The sequence below is a fragment of the Strix aluco genome, chromosome 5, assembly GCF_031877795.1.
Source record: "Strix aluco isolate bStrAlu1 chromosome 5, bStrAlu1.hap1, whole genome shotgun sequence".
NCBI lineage: Eukaryota > Metazoa > Chordata > Aves > Strigiformes > Strigidae > Strix > Strix aluco.
The window spans coordinates 21,276,556-21,296,577 of NC_133935.1; the positions used below are offsets into that span (position 1 = coordinate 21,276,556).

General features: G+C 40.3%; 1 protein-coding gene across 1 annotated transcript in view; it reads left to right on the forward strand.

Annotated features, from left to right (window-relative positions):
* The window catches only part of PIK3C2G (phosphatidylinositol-4-phosphate 3-kinase catalytic subunit type 2 gamma), a 212,386-nt gene that overhangs the window by 155,181 nt on the left and 37,183 nt on the right, over positions 1 to 20,022 (forward strand). The window contains 1 exon segment of the mRNA XM_074825864.1: positions 2,508 to 2,612. Within this exon segment, the coding sequence (XP_074681965.1) occupies positions 2,508 to 2,612 (105 nt within the window).

Sequence of the window (20,022 nt, forward strand, 5' to 3'; positions counted from 1 at the left end):
TTAATCTTTCCTTCCCTTCCCATATTCTGTTTTCTGAATGCTATTTATAAAACATGGTTAAAAAATCTAAACAATAAGGCTATTTCCAAAAAGTACAATACTTGACAGGAGTAGTAAACTGTGCCCTGGATGGTCAGTAACTAGAGGTAGTTTCTAGCAAACCATGATAATGAACAATTTGGGGTTTTTGGCCCAGTTTGGGAATTAATGCTTTTTCTTGGTGGTGAGCCGCGTGTTTCTAGAGCTGTAATGACATTTGCTACTGGGAGTAAGAAATAATCCATGAAGTTTCCACCACTTTCAAAAGCAGAAACATCTGTGGGAGACCCAAGAGTCTGCTGGCAGAGTTCAGCTGCATAAATGTCTGTAGTTCCTCAGCTTTGCTCTCATTAAAGTTTCAGTGTGAACTATTATAAAGAGGGTGATCACAGGACACAAACAGCTTTTGACTAGTTTAAAGAAATGCAAAATCCATTATTGTTATAATGATTTTTCAGGCAGAAAATTATTTAAAGGGGCTTAGAGGTGGTGCTAGACAGCAAGTAATTGATCCACTTGCCTCTGTTGTGACAAGAAACAGGTTAACATAATAGTATAAAACAGGAGACAGTACCTAGACAGAGCAGATCTAAGACTCAAGAATCCTGTATCCCCAGGACACAGTGGAGTCAGAAGACCTGGGATAGCCAAGTGTGGTAGGTCATGACATATGTGTAGCCAAATGAGGGGAGCAATGCAGGCACTTAAACTTAGGCATCTAGTGACAGTTGAGTTGCCCTAGGTAACCTGTATTTGTTTTCTGCACAGTTGTTCCATGTATCATCTAGTATTGCTAGCCACAGTGTTCAGAAGCCTCCTCAGTCAGGGGACTGGAAACACAAAAGATGAGCTATATGAAGCAAAAGGGATGAAACAGTATAATAAGCTTCTTTGCAGCCACCAAAGCATTGTGTAGGTACTGCCCAGCTAAAGACTTTTTTTTTTCTTCAGCAAGTTGTTTTCCACCTTCTGCAATGCAGAGAAGCTTAAAAAAATCTGTTTTTTCAGTTGCACTAGAGATCACTCTGATTATGTTCATATCTGGCATTGTTCACTTTTCTAATGCAGGGCAAGAAGCTTGATTTACCTATGCAAAAACTACTTTTTTTTTTTTTTTTTAAAGGGGACAGGAGTTGTTATAATTTTTTATGAATGGGTTGAAGGCATACAGATAAATACCATTGTGTGTACTTAAGTGGTGTCATTGTCCCTGCTCTCAAGTCAAATAAATTCACCTCGCTGAGCTTTCTACCTCTCTGCTCCTTCCTAGCCTGAACTCTGTGAGACAGCAGTCTAACTGTCCAGTGGTAGTACAGATTGGGTCTGATATGAAGCAAGATTTTCCTCATAATGCCAAAAAGAAAATAATATTAAAACTTGACTAAAAATATTGAGAAGGTTTGAAGCAATAAAGAAAATACACCCCCCCATCTCTTTTACCCATACTCTATCTGTCTCTTAACCAAACCTTAAAATAAAAGCAGTGATTCCGTTTTCCTTTGCTGTTACTTGCAAAACACAGTGGGTCTTTCTGTCTGAGCTAGACACAAATATCAATGAAGAATGCACAGCAGTGACTGCAAATTCAGATACATTTCCTTCTAAGCAATGTGAAGGAGTGATTTTTTTTTTTTCTCCACTACTCACAAAGCATCACTCTCAACGTACTCTGATTATTGAGAAAAATCAGTAGGTTTTGAAGTGAGTAAAATTTTTTGTTGTGGTTGACATTTGAAAATGTCTGGAGAGAGCTGTATGGGCAATTGGACACACTCAGTTTTCTATCCTACTGGTGTTGTTACTTTGCAAGGGGAACATTTGCATTATTTGTCCTTTGAAACTAACTAGGCCAACTGACTAGAACAGCTCCATTCCTCATCTATGGAGAATGATACCCTCTCCAGAGGACGGTTCTCAGTACCCAGGTCAGGGCTCCTGTTATGAATCAACATCTAAAGAAACTTTTCTCCTCTGGTGACTGTAAAGGGAGTGAATCTATGATCCCTTTCAAGGAGTCCAGAGCAGTGATGGTGGAATCAGTAGTTATAAATGAGAAGGTGTTGCACTAAATTGGATTGGGACTAAGATAACACTGTGAGCATAAAAGAAATGTGGTTACTATTGTTCAGGTGACTGTATTTGGTCGCCTTCCCTTCATCACCATTAGAAGGCTATGAAGGAAGCTTAGCAATGCACACATTGAGATTATGATATCCGAAGAGAAAATACATAACTAAAACAGATTGGTGATTTTGACCCATGCTTCTTTCCTGTATGTCAGTGTGAAAGTTTACAATGCAATATATTCACACTCTAGCATTGCTCTAGCATCAGAACCTTTTTCAGATCAGCAAAACTTTGTGTTTTACAAGAAGACCTTTTGGTGTAAAAGCTTTCTTAGTTAGGCCCATTTCATTTAAATTTCTTTTCAGTAGACCAGTAGACTAACGATATTTCTTTACTTCAAGATGCTGCATGCAGGATTGCCTGAGCTAAACAGCATTCAGGATCTGAAGTACATGTATGATAACCTCTGTCCTCAGGACTCAGACCTCCAGGCTACAAGTTACTTTGCAACATAAAACCAGAAATACAATCCAGAAACCTCATCTCCTTCACGCATGAAGCAAAACTGTCAAATTAAAAAAAAAAAAAAAAAAAAAAGGCAGCAGCAGATTTTGTGTTATGTTAAGAGGTTGTAATCAGTGAAATTACACAAAAGGATAATTGGTCTTTACATGTTTACTTTTAAAAAGTCCATTCCTTACGCACGTTATAACCAATATCCTCAAATTTCTGGAAGAAACATTCGTGTATTTGTGGTACACTTGCAACAAGCCACTTAAGTGACTAGAGATTTCTTTGGTTTTCACAGTGAAACCATCCTGGTTTATATCTAGTCAGCTTTCCTTTCTGCTTTTAAATGCAGCAGCTATATGCCACAGGATTTGGACTGCATAAAAATCTTCAACTTGTTAATGCACTGAGTGAGGACCTGGGATTCCTGCATTTTAGTCCCTTTTCTGTTCTTTTGACCTATGTTGCCTCAGGCAAGTTACTTTCCCTCTGTCAGCTGTACTTTATCCATATGCAAAATGGTACTAATTCTTCCTTTTAAGCACTTAACAGATCAATCACCCAAAAGCATGGGGTGTGAATATAGGTATGTTTAAAACTTGATTTTTGTTAGGATAATGAAATCTTTCACTTGTTTGTGACAATAATTGGGGATTATTGAGGAGGAGCTGCAGATGGTGTGTATAAAATCAGTTTGAAGCCCTCAGTCCTGATCTTTCAGGTCAGACATCTGCATTACATATAATTCCAACCTTCGATGTGATGATGCTCTAGATGGAGCCAGTGGAGACTGGGTTTGGAAACTCACTTTCCCATTCTAGGCACAGCATGAGAAAAATATCTCCCTGTCAGAGTTTGTCCTGTGCAGCACCATCATTTCCCAAGGACAGTCTGTGACTTCACACACCCTGGACACTCATGTACACATGCAAAGCAAGGCAGACTCTTCTGACCTCCTCCTCTGGTGCAAGTGCAGGGCACATATCCAGTTTACAGCACTGGACTCTGAGTGAAGGGCTGCTTTCAAATTCAGAGCACTAAAGGACATTCCCACAAAGCAGTACAGTTCTCTGCAAGTGCAAACTGCCTTGAGGCAAGAGCAATCCCATTACCCCTCAATACAGCCAGAGGGCACATTGCAATAAATAACTGAGGTGAAAGCTTGAACTGGAGCCGCTGAGCCAGCCTCCTTCCTATTACAGAGGCCCATATGAAGGTTTTGGGCAATTTGAATTCTGTTATTTATATGTCTCCTTTTTGTGTATTAGAATTGGAAACTGAGGCAGCAGGTTCATAGAAGGCTGGAATAGAGACCTAGAGAGTTTAAGGAAGACTATTCTTTGACAAGAAAGAGAGGAACTTCGAAACAAAATTATTGTTCCATTACTTTTTACACAACACTTAGTTCCTTCTCCTTTAACACTTGTTTTTTCACATGCTTTCACTCTTGCCCCTTAGCAAGATTGTTTTATTTTAAAATTTAATTACAGCTTCACATTTACCAACTCCTACCTTATCATTTCCTTTTAAATTTTACATATTCCCAAATTACAGACTTATATTTCCTCTTCAAATAGGAGATATGCAGTTTCTAATTAAATTGTAAAAGTCTTGATTCTGTCAAATAGTTTGGGTGGGTATGTCTTGTCTCGCATGGGAAAACCCAGTTCATTTAATTAGTGAAAAAAGGCTAGGATATGCATAACAAATAGTCAAATGTGAGTCTTCAGAGTGAAAATTGCATTAGTGTCATGCAAGATTCAGAGCTAGTGCCCAGTGTTCTTCTGGAGGTGGAAAGGATCAATATGCTTTTCAGTTGGGTAGGACTAACGTTAAGATTAATAACACTGAAGTCTTGCTTAGCTGGTAGACAAAAGATGAAGGCTGGGTTCAGGACAGAGTTGTAGCTCCATGATATTTCTTGGAGTTAGGCAAGGTGGTTGTGGTGTTTTGAGTGTAAGGGGGAAGGAAGTGAGGGACTTCAGAGTGGGAATTCACCTGCAGTCTTTCGCAGCCAAAGCATGTGGAATAACAGCTGGCATTGGGAAGGAGATGTGGCTAAACACTGTTTTGAAAGTAAGAAGAGTTGGTGTGTATAGGTTATAGGGGCCCAGGAAGGCTGGACACTCTTTAAGAAAGAAATCTTAACGGCACAGGAGCAGGCTGTCCCCAGGTGCTGTAAGAGAAACCAGTGGGAGAGAAGACCACCCTGGCTGAACAAGGAGCTTTGGCTGCAACTCAGGGAGAAAAGGAGAGTTTACAGCCTTTGGAAGAAGGGGCTAGCCACTCACAGTGATTACAAAGATGCTGTGAGGCTATGCAGGGCAGAAATCAGGAGGTCTAAAGCCCAGCTTGAAATTAATCTGGCTTCAGCAGTCAAGGATAAAAAGAAATGTTTCTATAAGTACGTCATCAGCAAAAGAAAGACCAGGGAGAGACTCCATCCCCTGCTAGACACAGGAGGAAACATGGCAACGAGTGATGAGGAAAAGGCTGAGGTGCTTAATGCCTTCTTTGCCTCAGTCTTTAATAACAAGACTAGTTGTACTGAGGGAATCCAGCCTCCTCAGCCAGAAGACAGAGACTGAAAGAACGACCCCCCCACAATCCAGGAGGAGATAGTCAGTGACCTACTGCATCACATAGACACACACAAGTGTATGGGAACGGATGGGATACACCCGAGGGTGCTGAAGGAGCTGGCTGGGGTGCTCGTCAAGCTGCTTTCCATCATTTACCATCAGTCCTGGCTGACCGGGGAGGTCCCGACAGATTGGAAACTGGCCAATGTGACGCCCACATATAAGAAGGGTTGGAAGGATGACCTGGGAAATTCCAGGCCTGTCAGCTTGTCTTCAGTGCCCGGGAAGCTGATGGAGCAGCTCATCCTGAGTACCATCACACAACACATGCGGGACAACCAGATGATCAGGCCCAGTCAGCACGTGTTTATGAAAGGCAGGTCCTGCTTGACAAACCTCATCTCCTTCTACAACAAGGAGACCCACTTATTGGATGAGGGAAAGGCTGTGGATGTTGTCTACCTTGACTTCAGTAAGGCCTTTGACACCGTTTCCCACAGCATTCTCCTGACAAAACTGGCTGCTCATGGCTTGGATGGGCACACACTTCGCTGGGTGAAAAACTGGCTGGCTGGCCAGGCCCAGAGAGTTGTGGTGAACGGAGTTAAAACCAGTTGGTGGCCGGTCACGAGTGGTGTCGCCCAGGGCTCAGTTTTGGGGCCACTCCTGTTTAACATCTTTATTGATGATCTAGATGAGGGGATTGAGTGCACCCTCAGTAAGTTTGCAGACGACACCAAGTTGGGTGGGAGTGTTGATCAGCTCAAGGGTAGGGAGGCTCTGCAGAGAGATCTGGACAGGCTGGAGCGATGGGCTAAGGCCAACTGTAGGAGTTTCAATAAGACCAAATGCCGGGTGCTGCGCTTCGGCCACAACAACCCCGAGCAGCGCTACAGGCTTGGGGAGGAGTGGCTGGAGAGCTGCCAGTCAGAGAGGGACCTGGGGATGTTGATTGACAGCTGGCTGAACATGAGCCAGCAGTGTGCCCAGGTGGCCAAGAAGGCCAATGGCATCCTGGCTTGTATCAGCAATAGCGTGGCCAGCAGGGACAGGGAAGTGATCTTGCCACTGTATTCGGCACTGGTGAGGCCACACCTCGATTACTGTGTTCAGTTTTGGGCCCCTCACTACAAAAAGGACATTGAGTTACTCAAGTGTGTCCAAAGAAGGGCAACGAAGCTGGTGCAGGGTCTGGAGCACATGTCGTACGAGGAGCAGCTGAGGGAACTGGGGTTGTTTAGTCTGGAGAAGAGGAGGCTGAGGGGAGACCTCCTCACTCTCTACAACTACCTGAAAGGAGGTTGCAGAGAGCTGGGGATGAGCCTCTTTAACCAAGTAACAAGTGATAGGACAAGAGGTAATGGCCTCAAGTTGCACCAGGGAAGGTTTAGACTGGATATTAGGAAGCATTTCTTTCCAGAAGGGATTGTTAGGCATTGGAATGGGCTGCCCAGGGCAGTGGTGGAGTCCCCATCCCTGGAGGTGTTTAAGAGTCGAGTTGACATAGCGCTTAGGGATATGATGTAGTTGGGAACTGTCAATGTTAGGTTAATGGTTGGTCTGGATGATCTTCAAGGTGTCTTCCAACCTAGATAATTCTATGATTCTGTCTTTTTTTCTTATTCAATTCATATCCGCTATGTAGGGAATTACTTATCTAGAAATTAGCAGTTAAAATTTAGAGCTGAGGCAGTACTGTGACTGTGATAGACTAAAGGGTTTAACAAGAAATGATAACACAACTTTCTGTATAACATATTTGTCAAACACATTTCACAACAAATATGTTGGAATCCAACAGTAATCCCTGTGCCACAAGAACAGACCTCATCTCTTCCCAATTTAAACTACTGATAAGTAGTAGTACCCTTTGTTTATAGGTGTTCAGCTAATTTTGAGCCCAAAAGAGAACATAGTCTAAGCTAATTTCCATCCATTTTCAAAATAAAAGCATTTTCTATGAATATAAAATTAAATCCAAATTCTTTATAAGCTAGAGTTAGTACAAGAGCTTTCTTTCCATGGCTTTTTATTCTGTTTTCCTGTGCCAGTCCAGGGAGAACTCCATCTGAATGTGTTACTTTTCTCCATCAGCCAAGCTGCTGATATCATTCTGTCACTGATACATTCTAAATAACTTTTGTTCAGGTCAGAGTGATTTTTTCCACTTGTTTTCCATCCCTGGATGGCTGACCAGGCTTGGCCTACCCATGCAACTTCTTCCCAATCTCTGCTGGCTGATCCATGGGCCACAGTAAAGAAAGCAGTATATATTAATAATATTCTGAAAGGATAATGTAGTTTTTTATTTACTTGGCAGGTATTGCATTGCTGGCAAGCAATATATTTTCCATTTAAATCTATATAATGATATTCATAAAGTGTAAAAGTTAGTGGGCCCATGAGAGGAATTATGGGAACCAACTCAGATTGAACAAAAATTCCCATTCCTTATGCACCCCAAGCTAGAGACAAAACTCAGCAAAGGCAGCGGATCATCTGCCTGAACTGCATGTGGCAACTTCCCTACAGCCCTAGAAATAGATTTCATCCCTATGGTTTAGGGAAAACTTGGCTCTCACCTTTCTTCCTAACACGTTTAAGCCATCATGTCTCACAAACGTTTTTGGAAGCAATTTGTACTCGGGTGGTGTAGGACACGAAATGGAAAGAGGCTGGATATCTCTGTAAGCCTAAAGCTGATTACTAATTTGTCACCCACATATCAGCTATCCCAGAATCATTAATCACCAAGAGTGGTTGTTACAGAGGTTCTCAAATAAACAAGCAACCACCAAAAATTAAAAATTTATTATTAACACAATTAACTAGCCCTCCGCAAACTACAGGTTCAAATGTCTGTGAGAGGAGAACAGAACAACTTCCTAGGGTTTAACGACAACCCAAAACACAGAACAAAGCACCACTCCCTAGGGTTTAATGACAACCCAAAACGCTCTATCACTCACCTAACAAATGAGGGCTCTCAACCTTGAGGACCTGCTCAGGACAGGGTTCGGACCCAAGTCACCTCAAGGAGTTTCTTTGGGCGTCATCCGGACCCAAGGGGAGAGTCCTCGACCACAGCATGCTGCCCCAGAGGACAAGCTCAAAATGGCTCCCCAGGGGACTCCATTTATACCCAGGCCAAATCTGACCTGTAGTCAATAGCGGCTTCCATTGGCCAAAGGCCCCAACTACCATAAAGCCCTGAGAGCAAAGGCAGTCAGGAGCTGCTACACTTCAGCAGACAAGAAGCCCTATTGACATCGGGCAGGTGCACCTGCCACAGTGGTACATGACAACTTCAGAGCTTTTATAAAGGGAAAGCTGGAAGTAGTTTTGGAAAGTACTGTAGGAGTTTATTTTTCTTCCAGCAAATTTTCCCCCTGTAAAATTGGTTCTGAATTCATCACCCACACACACTTCCCTGAATTCTAGTAACATTTTACATTTATTGGCATGAGGTTCAGGATAAGTTGGCTTTGTTTCTCCTCCACACTACCCCTGAGGAGTTATTCTGTCCACAAGAAGTAATGGGCAAAAATGTTTAGCAGTGAGAATTGAAAGTTTAGCTGCTTATCTAGAAAAACAGGGCATGCCTGAAGTCATGGCAATGAAGTTAGCAGACAAAGCAGACTTCCTTCCGAGCCAGAGCTGAACCACTGTTCCCTTCTGGTTCTCCGTGAAGCAAGAAAAGAAATATATAAGCCAATCTTTCGTGAACTTCAGAAATGGCTATTTCTTTTGCCTTTGAACAGATGAGCAAGCCCAGCAGTGCAGCAGCAGGTAGCCTGGTTGCTTCTGGCTGTGCAGGACTAAGCTAACCCATAGTCTGCTCTATGTAAGGTCTGGTATGGTCTTGATATCACTTATTCTCTGTGTTGGTTAATACAAATGAATGGAACTGCACTTGGGCATTTCAAGTTCAAAACCTATGTGTCTTTCAATTTTCATAAATCCACCTCCACAGCTTCTACACAGACCTAGGAGTCTACGTTATTAAGGTAGACTCTCAGACTTTCTTCCTAGCACTGCCCCTGTCCTCCTAATCGTGCCTGCTGCTGTTTTTCTGGGTATTGTGCTGCCACAACTGGACTGTTTTTGTTCTTAGCTAACAAGTCCTTTCACGTGCCAAAATAAACCTTCCCTGGGGCTCCTGTATCTTCCTCCTAAAAACACTTATTGCACTTTGCCAGGTACTGTGCTACTGTGTTCATGGAAGCCTGTCCTATCTCACCCACTCCAGCTGCCACATCCTCCATGACTCCAGAAACAAACTCTCCTGGTCTCTCCATATAACCTCTCAGGTTTTCATCCCTACACAAAGGTTTCCTTCTAGCTCACCTTCACTTTATTAAGGCAATTGCCTGTACAGCCTATGCATAAAGCGCCCAGTGTTCCACTCTGCATCTGAGTGGAGCAAGTAATGCCCCAAGAGGCTGACTTAAAATTATGTAATATACATGTTTGGCAAATTGCATTTTATTAGCATCATGGCTTCTGTATGTTTGAAAATTGTAATTAAAGTTTTTTTTTCCTCAGCAGTCATGGTGATGCCATTCAAATCATAAGTAGAAGCAGTGAGTCTGATGTGCGTCACCTCACAGAATCTCAGGATTCAGGTAAAATTATGAATTTCTGAGGGAAATCTTGAAACCAAAACATTGTTGGTATTTTATAAATATCTATTTAACAGACCGTGTCTTCATGTGTACCCACAGTCTTAAACTGCAGACAAACGTTTGCAACCAGCCTTACATCTCTCTGTTCAAACAGTTTCTCTATCTGCATTGCTGGTCTAGATGCAAGTATTTTCTCAATGAAAGAAAACAGCTTGTGCTTTACACGGGTTAGATTAGATTAATGTCCCTTTCCAGTCACAAAATCTATAAGGCTGTCCTTCTTCATTGCTGGCTTTTGAGACATTTTTATAGAGTTTTGTTCAAGCAGGACTGGCTTTTGTAACACATGACTGAAATGTTGATGAGAGGACAAGGGAGAGGACATTCTGAAGCAGATCTAGGGATGACTGACTTGTACATCTGCAGCAAATTTGGCACATGTGGATGCGTCAGATCAAAAGTGGAGTCCATGCATGCACCCACATAAGACAGTCCTCTGGCAGCTCTGAACCACACCAATGCTTTCTCAACCGCTATAGTGTTTTTTGTCTATGACATCTGACATGAATGGGGTTAGCTTCATGAAAAAAACCTGCAAAGCTATAACATTGCACTATTTCGACTTTGTCCTTTAAAAAACCTATGTGACACTTGACAATGGCTATAAAAAACAACACCTTCTTAGGGACTTCCTTGTGCACTGTATATTAATATAGGATTTGCACAACAGGATCTAGATCTCCTATTAAAACCCCTAGAAGTAAACCCACACAAATAGTAAATAAAATTTATTTACATGGATCAAAAGCCTCTATCACAATTCCTGTCAGTTCTGTGAAGCTACATTTAGGATGAATTTGGCCCACTACAATTATTTTCACATCTGAACACACCATAAAATCTCTATAAAGAGATAAATTAAATTGGAAAGAGCAGCACAAAAATTATTTACTATAAATTATGAAATAAAACAAGATAGCAAAGTAATCTTTGCACAGATGAACCACTAAAATATAATTAGTGAGACTCTGTGAATGACTGAATATACCTGAAATAGCTTTAACATGTCTTGAATAAGATATGATCTTGGCATACTTTTGAAATCCCTGTTCAGCTCAATCGGGAAAAAAAAAAAAAAAAAAAAAAGCAAAAGAAAGGAAAAAGAAAAGGGAGCATGTCAGAGAGATTGATCTATATGACAGGAAAGCTGAGAAGATTATTAATGGGTAAAGAACCTTTCTGTTATAGGTAACTAGTCTGAAGGCAGTCCAGTATCACAGTACCCCAAAGCACTACTATTTCATATTTCAGATCAGATAATGATGGATGGATGGATGGATGGATGGATGGATGGATGGATGGATGGATGGAAGGAAGGAATTGGAAGCCCAGGATTTAAAAACATGATTGACTAAATTAGGCTGCTAAAACAATGACCTTATTTTCAAGTCATGAATCATTGCTAGTCTTACTGGACTCCCAAGACTTCTCTGCAAACTCACTAAAATGGATTTAAGTCACCTACTTTCAAAAGATAAACAATAAGTTAAAGTTATATTGTCCCTTACTACAACAAAGTGAACTGAACCCCAGATTTTAGTTTTTACTATACACAGCTATCTATGCTGTAATTTATTTTCATTTAATTAAATGGCTGGAACTTTCTAAGTTAAAGAACAGTTAGGACCCTATACACTAAAAATTATGGAAACAAGGAGAAAGACTACTTCCAACATCTGTAGCTCTGTGTGCATCTCCACATCACCTGCCTGAATTCACAGTGACATCATCAGCACGGCAATCACTTAAATATACCCCTCCCACCAACTAGAACTTTACCAGAAGTGTATCAAAGTCACTTAGCTTTAAAAAGCACAATAGAAAAAATAAAGAGGGTCTTACACTATGTCTTGAAGGTAAAGTTTGTATAAATTGGACCTGTCAGTGGAGGCTGATCTCAGCTGTCAAGGTGGCACACAGAAAACAAAAGACAAGTCTCTTGGCACAGAGACTTATTGGATGTTATAGAACAAAATGAACATGCTTGAACTGCAAAACAAAAGCCAGAGCAGCCAACAGAGAACAGTTGGAGCTACATAAGTGTCATGTGTCTCATACAACTCATTAAACATTCAGCCTCATTTTATTACTGGCTGGTGCTCATATAAGCTCCTCAGTTTGGCCCTGTTTAAGGAACACAATTGCAATCCAGTTTGGGATGGAGGCGGCATCAGTGTATGCAAGGAGAACCTGCAATTGTTAATAAATGCTTTATTGTCCTAGTTAACAAAGGCAGTGAAAGATCTCTTTGCCATAGCCATTACTTGAGACTTGAGCAATTGGGAATTCAAGAGCACATCTAGGCAGCCAAACTCATTATGAAACAGCAGACAGGCTGCTTCAGCCGAGAGATCGCACACAGCACCAGCTAGACCTCTTGAGATATCCTCAGCAGCCAATTTCACCTGTCTTGTGCTGTGGGAGCACTGCCAGCTTCCCTCTCCCATAGTCTGGCTCCAGGAAAGCACAGCATTTACCAGTTAGCCTTGTGACAGACAGTGTGTTACAAGCTGAGCATCACCCCACCAAATGACATTGCTTCTTAAAATACAGCATACTCTGCTGAGCTCTTCCCTGTTCATAGACCAGTCATGTCAGACTTGAAAGAAATGTATGGATAATCAGTCAATAACACCAGGTTGACATACTACAAAAAGTCATGCCGCTGCATGATGCCTTATGTCTAACTGGTATCAAAATGCATCAGCTGAAATGGCCAAAACAGTCATAAAGATTGGTTTTCTATATGGCCTGGAAAAGGCCATTACCAGCCATTAAGGAAACCCAGTTTCTGTATCTGTCCCATACTTGTAACCATATTGACTGAGCTCAAAGGAAGAAAGCAAGTGTTAAATAATGCAGAACATCACCATTATTTTGAATTAAAATGAATTATTTTGAACTAATACATAAAAAGAACCTATTGCATGCATAAATCAGGGATGAAATTAGAAAACACAGGTAAGGAGTGAGATAGAAGAAAGTGGTCTGACATGCAGTGCTCATTTTCTTTCCTGTTTATACATTGACAGTGAGATGTTTTGTTTTCTAATTGCCATCAATCTGAATTTCAGTGGGAAATTTATCCTTGAGCAACAACTAATTGCAGGGCAGGCAATCATTGATGACACTAGTCAGTATTGGTGCAATTCTGTCTGGTTAAAAACATTGGACTTTTCTTTTTTTTTTTTTTTTTCAGTTCCCAGCAGAAAGGGAAAATAAAAAAGAAAAAAAGAGCAAGTTTCCAGACCAGTTCCAAAACAACTGTTACAGAAACAACATCTGATCTATCACATATATAAATTCTCCCTTCCCCATTCTGTATTTTTCCTGTTCCAGGATGGTTTTCATGCAATGCATTGCTTTCATTGATTTTTCTACTAAGATGCATTTACAGAGTTTGATTCCATTCCCACTGAAAAAAACATTTTTCAGTTTCCAAGCAAGAAGGATAAGTCTCATAATGTGGAAGAAATGACTAAGCATATCCTGTTCCTTCTTTTGGGTGGAGGCATTGAGCCAGCTGTCATCACTGCCAAAAAGGTGTGTCCTTGAATTTGGGTAAGTAATGCAGCTTACCTGTCCCACAGAGAGCGGAGAAAATATAGATGGGTTTTACCACAGTATACCAGGTAATGGCGAACACAACCACCTCTCCTCAATATCTATCTCACCTCATGATTTTGCAGTGGTAAGCCTGAGTGGGGTGGACACGAGCCATTTTGCACTACTTGGTCTGAGACCTGGGGTTCTCCCCTCGGGGTCATCATCAAAGACAGTCCAGACACTGCCTGTGTGAACTAGACTGGTTTTCTTATGCAAACAGGGCTTCATTTAATTAGACCAAACCTGTACTACAACCAGTATTATATATTTGCTATACTTGGAAAAATAAGAACTCAGTCCTGCTAACCTTATAACAAAACAGTGATCTCTCCTGAGGTGGGCTCTGTTCTGCCCGCCTCCTTGTTAAAGGAGTAGCTGACCTTGAGACCCCAGACAGAAAAGTCCTGCTCCCCTGCATGCACATTAGGATCTGTCACTGACACACCGGCCTTAAAACCACCACAGGGTGAGGAGATGACACGAGACAAAACAATATAGTTGTAATTAATTCTTTAAATAGAAACATATCTTTCAAGAAGCAGAAGGAATAAGAAAGGATGATGAGAATGAAAGATCTGTCATCACCCACGAGGGTTATGCACTAGGAAGAAGAGGCTTTTTAGAGAGTATGAGGACTGTTCATCCTTAATAGCAGGGAGGATTCCCACATCTTCCTCTCAGCCTCAGTAGTCACCTGTGCACTCTCTGTCACACTCTTGCTCTCTCTTTTCCACATGTGCACTAGAGCTCTTACAGACAGGGTTGCAAGAGCAGGAAATCAAACTCCCTGTCCTCAGCCTTTACTCTGTCGTTCAGCAGAGGAGGCAGCAGAGGGGAAGTTATAATGAATAAGCCATGTTAGCTGTATTTTTCTGAAGAAACCAAATGTGTAACCTCTAGAGTGAACAGGGGCTAAAATAACCACTAAGCAGACAAAATTACAGTGGTGTCAGGTACTATTGACAGCCAGAGAGCTAGTCCAATTGCCATTTATCCTAAGGAAAGGAATTCAAATGAATTAAAAAATAACAGAGTGTGTACATACAACTGCCATAATATAATTTTTCCAGGCAGCCTGGATACCAACACTTCTGAGTTTCTGATGTTTGGACTGGAATTTTAGAATACAAATCCATCTCCAATTTCTTCCCTTTAGAGACTACAAAAATGCATTTTTAATTACATCCTAATTAGAGAAGAGCCTGAAACAGACTCTTGAAGAATTGAGATCTTATGAAGAAATCACTAAGCTGGGACTGAGGTGCAGTTCTTCAGTTGTTATTCTCCTTTATGAACTTTGACAAATCACTTAGCCAGACTGTACCTCATTTCATTTCTTGTTGTATACAAATAAGGACAGGGAGGGATAGGGGATGAAAACGCCATGAACCAGTCAATGATGAGTTTTTTCCAGGGTTACAAAAAGCCCATAAAAATTGGTTCTTCCCTCCACCATGCAAAATAATTTTTAAGTTGTGGGGCCTTTTTCCTTTAAAGTTGCAACAGGGAAGGTAGAATCCTAGAGCATTAAAGACAGTGTAACACAAGGGGAGTTATGTTTTAAGGTAAGGGCACAATTCAGTTGTGGGGCTCTGTTAATTTTGTGAATTGCAGTGGGTCATCCTGAGAAGTTCAGCAAGAATGACAGATTTCAGAGGCTAAATTACATCACTAAAATTCATCTGAACACCATGTTTTTTCTCCCCTACCAGCACTACCAAGGCTTTTTTCTGCAGTACTTAAGTTTTATAGTGTGAGTGCTTATATTGAGTTGAGAAATTTCTCTGTGGGAGCTGGTGTTTTCATTTATAAAAAAACAAAAGTAAATAAGTTTCTAAGCAAGCTGAAAATAATGAAAAACATGGGAGGGGAAAATGCATTTCTAATTGAGTATGTAATATGAAGTCTGAAATAGACACTATGGGCATGGCTATTGCTAAAATATTTGCTCTTGCTATGTAATAAATTGAGCATTGATGGAAAAAATAAAATAAATAAAAGGAAGGTAAAGAAAAAAATAACAGAGTTCAGGGAGTCTGATAAACATGGAAGAAACTTCTATCACTTATATTTCATAATAAAAGACAGTTACTGTTAGCTATACTCAGCTGTTATATTTTAGGTTTTCCCACATTCAGTGCTAAATCATAGTCTCTTTGAAGTCTAGGTGATTTTAGCTTCAAATGATAATAAAATATACATACAGTAATTACTTCCAGTCTATCCAGCTTGGGCAGATGGACTTGAGCTCAGGCCCTGCACTTTTAGAAACTGTCATGCTCTACTTGCACTCTGTTGTAGGCAAAGACCAAATGGTGGTCTGTTGTAGATACAGGACAAAGCTGCACTGACTTCAGTTGAAGCAAGATTTCCCTCCAAAGATTGATTCTTCACTCACTGGTGTCAACACAGAAGCTGTCAAATACCAAGCAAGGACCCTGGAGAACTTGTAGCATTTTTCTATGCAACTTGTGCCTGTGTGTCCCAGCACTCTGCACTGGAAGTCAGCCACCAAACCCTACTGCAGAAAGACTCACTGTGCCAGTTTCTATTCTCTTTTATCAAGGAACATAATCACTAGAAAACTGTGGGTCCTTTCTTCTTTTTGAGTAACAAAATTAAGGCAATTAGTGTTCAAATTTCTACCGAAGGTGAAATGATTTTCAGAGTAGTCAAGTATGTAGCTATTTGCTTTACCTAGATGGTCTTTTCTAGCATGGTGGAGACTACCAGATCTATATTCTATCATTTGTGCAATGTTTTCATTAGCAGCACTTTAAAATAGGCTCTGCGTTACACTTTGCACAATGCATGAGAAATATAAACAGCAAGGAAGATGCTACACAGAAGACTGACAAAATCAATAGGGAAACTATAATTTAATAATACATTACATTTCACACGTGGACTGCAAAGCAATGTGAAAACACTAATTAACTGTCACAGCACTACTGTTAGGGAGTTAAGTATTAATCTGTATTCTGCACCCTCAGATTTTTCTTAGACCTTTCTTCTTGGTGACAGCCTGTTTTGATATCTGGCACCAAAGGGTACTGGAACCTGTCTGGTTTTCCAGGGCCAGGGTTGAATGCCCCAAGCCAACCATCTGCCTGCTTTAGCTACAGCTTGGGTTTTTGAGCCTGCAATGTACCCAACGTCAGATAGTCAGCTGTAAATACATTAACTGACTATCTCATTGGTTTTGTCCTGCAAGACAGGAAGAGGTGCTTATAGCTATCAAAGAGCCTAAATGCAACTAAAGTAGGAATGCAGCTTGTGGCAAAAGTTTTACATTGAGAATGAGCAACTGCAGCAGATCGAAACACTACGTAACATGAGCAAAATAGCCTACTCTCCAGAGGGACTATTCATGAGGACTGCGATTCTGCATGGAGAGGCGTACCATATGATAGTCTGTTTGGAAAGCTTCGATCTTCCTTTAGAAGAACAGAGAGCCAGTTTCTCTACTGCACTAAATGGACAGAAGCCCACTGAAATGCACGGAGCAGTAATCAAACATGCCAGAACTGGACCTCGGTTGTGCACTATTATAACCAATAGCAAATTGGTTATGATTTCGGAATTTTGGCAAAACAGCCTGAATTATTAATATTTTCAGGAGATATAAACTCAACAGAAGAAAAATAAACAAGATTGAAATAAAAATGTTTTTGATAGATTTTCTTTCTTCCTTTTTTTAAAAGGGTCTTTATAAAAGGATGTCTGTGAAATCATTTCTGATATCTGCTCTCACTCCCTTGTAGTGAGCTTGGTATAATGAAATGCCGACAACATTCAGTATAATTCAGAATTCACCCCACTGGGAGTACTGAATCAGTATTCATGTTAAAGTAAATTTAGCATTGATTTTTAATCTCTTCATTGCTAGGAGCACAGTACAAATTCATAAATTTTAATTTTTATTTTACTTTAGTAAGTGTAATTACCTACAACATTTATAAATTAAAGCAGTGTAAGAGAAAGATGCTGTCCTGATCAAAATTCATAACCTGCTTCTATTGGGCATTCATTTTATTTTATATTGATCCTAACTAAGAGACAGATGATTTGCTTGTGTAAAGGCTGAGAGAGAAATCACCATTCATAGAAAACTACAGCCCATATTAAACGTGAGTTATTCTTCAAAATACCAAAAATTAAGGCCCTTATAAGCTCATAAAACAATGAAAGCTGTGGGGGAAGGATGTATTCTTTTCATGGAAATTTCTTCTCTTCTGCAGGCTCAATGAACTTAATTCCTGCTCCAGACTGACTACAGCTTTACTACGGGGCTTACTTTCAAATCAAGAGTGTTTCAGGGCACCCTCAGCAAACAAGAGCCTCTAGGACCACTGTGCTCTTCCCAGCAACCCTTTGTTTGTTACTTGGCAGCTTGGCATGATCAGCCACCTCTCACCTCAGCTGGACTTGAGCATTCTCCTTCTGACAGGACGGATGATAATAGGGTGAATGCCATGAAGCAAAGATCTGAGTGAGCTGCCTAGGGTATGGCAGCAGCCTAACCCCAACAATGAGGGACAAAGCATAGACTAAAATATATGAAAATAATTTTTCAGGTGGGTAATTAGCACGTGCTTGGCTGGTCTTCCTCTGATAGCTGAGCTAGCTCATTTACAGCTAAGCTTGCCTATTTCCGCAGTTCACTGCAAACAACTGTCGACCAGGTGCATTCTCTTCCGTGCTGACCAGAAGTAGTGCATACTCAGAGCAACTCAGCTCATTATTCTTGTTCTCTGTTTTTACAGTCTAAACTCATTGGGTCCTGAATATGGACCTTATGTGCTACTGGTATTCTATAGTGATGAATTTTCTAGGCCAAAGGGAAGTGGGTTTTTTGTGGTTTATTTTTTTTCCTCCTGTGTTAAAAAAAGGTTTTGCCCTGAGTCTAGAACTGGTGTCCAAACTTTAAAAGGCAGAGTTCTTGAGCAGGAAAAAAATAATTCCTCTCTAACCATACTGTTTGAGGCCAGGTTGTGACCTTCGCCTCCACTAACTATAGTGAACCAGCTGATTGGGTTACCTGTCACATAGCTTTCATCAAACACCCAATAAACACATTCTTACCTCTGTTTCTTTATTGTCTTCTCTGATTTTGATGTCATTGACAACAGAAATAAAGGACTTGCCCTTCAGACTATATTGACTTGGGACACAACTGCAGGAATTATGAGGCGGTAATTTATTTCTAAACTTTATTACAGACTCAGTTCATGCTTTTGTATAAGACTTTTACACCGAGATTCTCTGCAATAATTAGGCACCTAAATATTAGTGAAATGTCAAAATCTTTCTAAAGACCTGGGATTTTAACTCCCTTATACATCAGCTCACTCTCACATGTCTGCATCTTTGGTTAAAGTCTGGTTTGGATTTTCTGTGACAAGATTTAGCCTTGTATATTCCTAACACCTAGGACATCTTTACATTTTCTCCTTGCTCCTTTGTAAAAGTTAGAGCAACCATTAGTAATTTCCAATAGTCGTAATGTTTTTAATATGATAATGGCATGTCTTAATCAAATAAACTCTACACGGGGAATCTTCCAAAGACTGAGAAGCCAGAATGGGATTTATCTTGTTCTGATGGATTAAAAAAGATGGTCCCAGCAAAAGAGATAATGAAGCCTCTGTCTGCAGAGAGATTAAATTAACTTAATGGACATGCAAACTAAATATGCAGAAATACTTGCACTCCTTTCTGAAATGTGGATAAGTGGTGATCTTGGAAACTAGCCTATCACTTGGGGCACATAACAACCAGCTGAACTGTTGTGGTGCAGAGTGCAGCTGCAGGCTTCTTTATGAGATTTTATTTTGTCTAAAAACTGACTACGGAAGATTATTTTCAGTGCAGAACTAGTGCAGTGGAAGACTGTAAACATTCATAGTATATATTTTATGGTTTATGCTCTGGCTCTTTATGCTGTAATGCCAGAAATTAGATTAAATTAGGCACTGGACAGAAAGGGAAATGGGTTCAGTATTTAGATAGGCTAAGTGAACAATGCAGAATCTCATTTAGTAGGAAGTGAATTACCACTATCATTAATAATGTATGCCTAGGCATTAACATAATGTTCTGTTATTTACCTGCTCCACTCATTGTGAAAATGACTTTAGAAGTCATCCCTAATTTTCTTTGCTTGTCCAAGCACACATTGTGCTTTATCATGACTCAGATCCTTTCCTCCAGATTCTTCTCCAAAGATTTTGTTTTGTAAAACAAGAAACCTGCCACAGTTTGTGTAAATAAAGTTTTACTTTGCATATAGGTATTTTTATTCAAAAAGAAATTAAGCAAGGCTTGGGAGAGTATGTCAAAGTGAAAGAAACCTACAGGTCACATTAATAACACATTTTTCAGAGACCTTGAGAAATCAGAAATAATTTGTTGGTATCTTTATATCTTAAAAAAAAAGCCACCTGAACACTTCAGACTCACCTTTGCATTATTCCATTTAACATTATTAAAGAAGTCCTTCTTAGAAAACAAGTAAGATTGGTAATCCACAT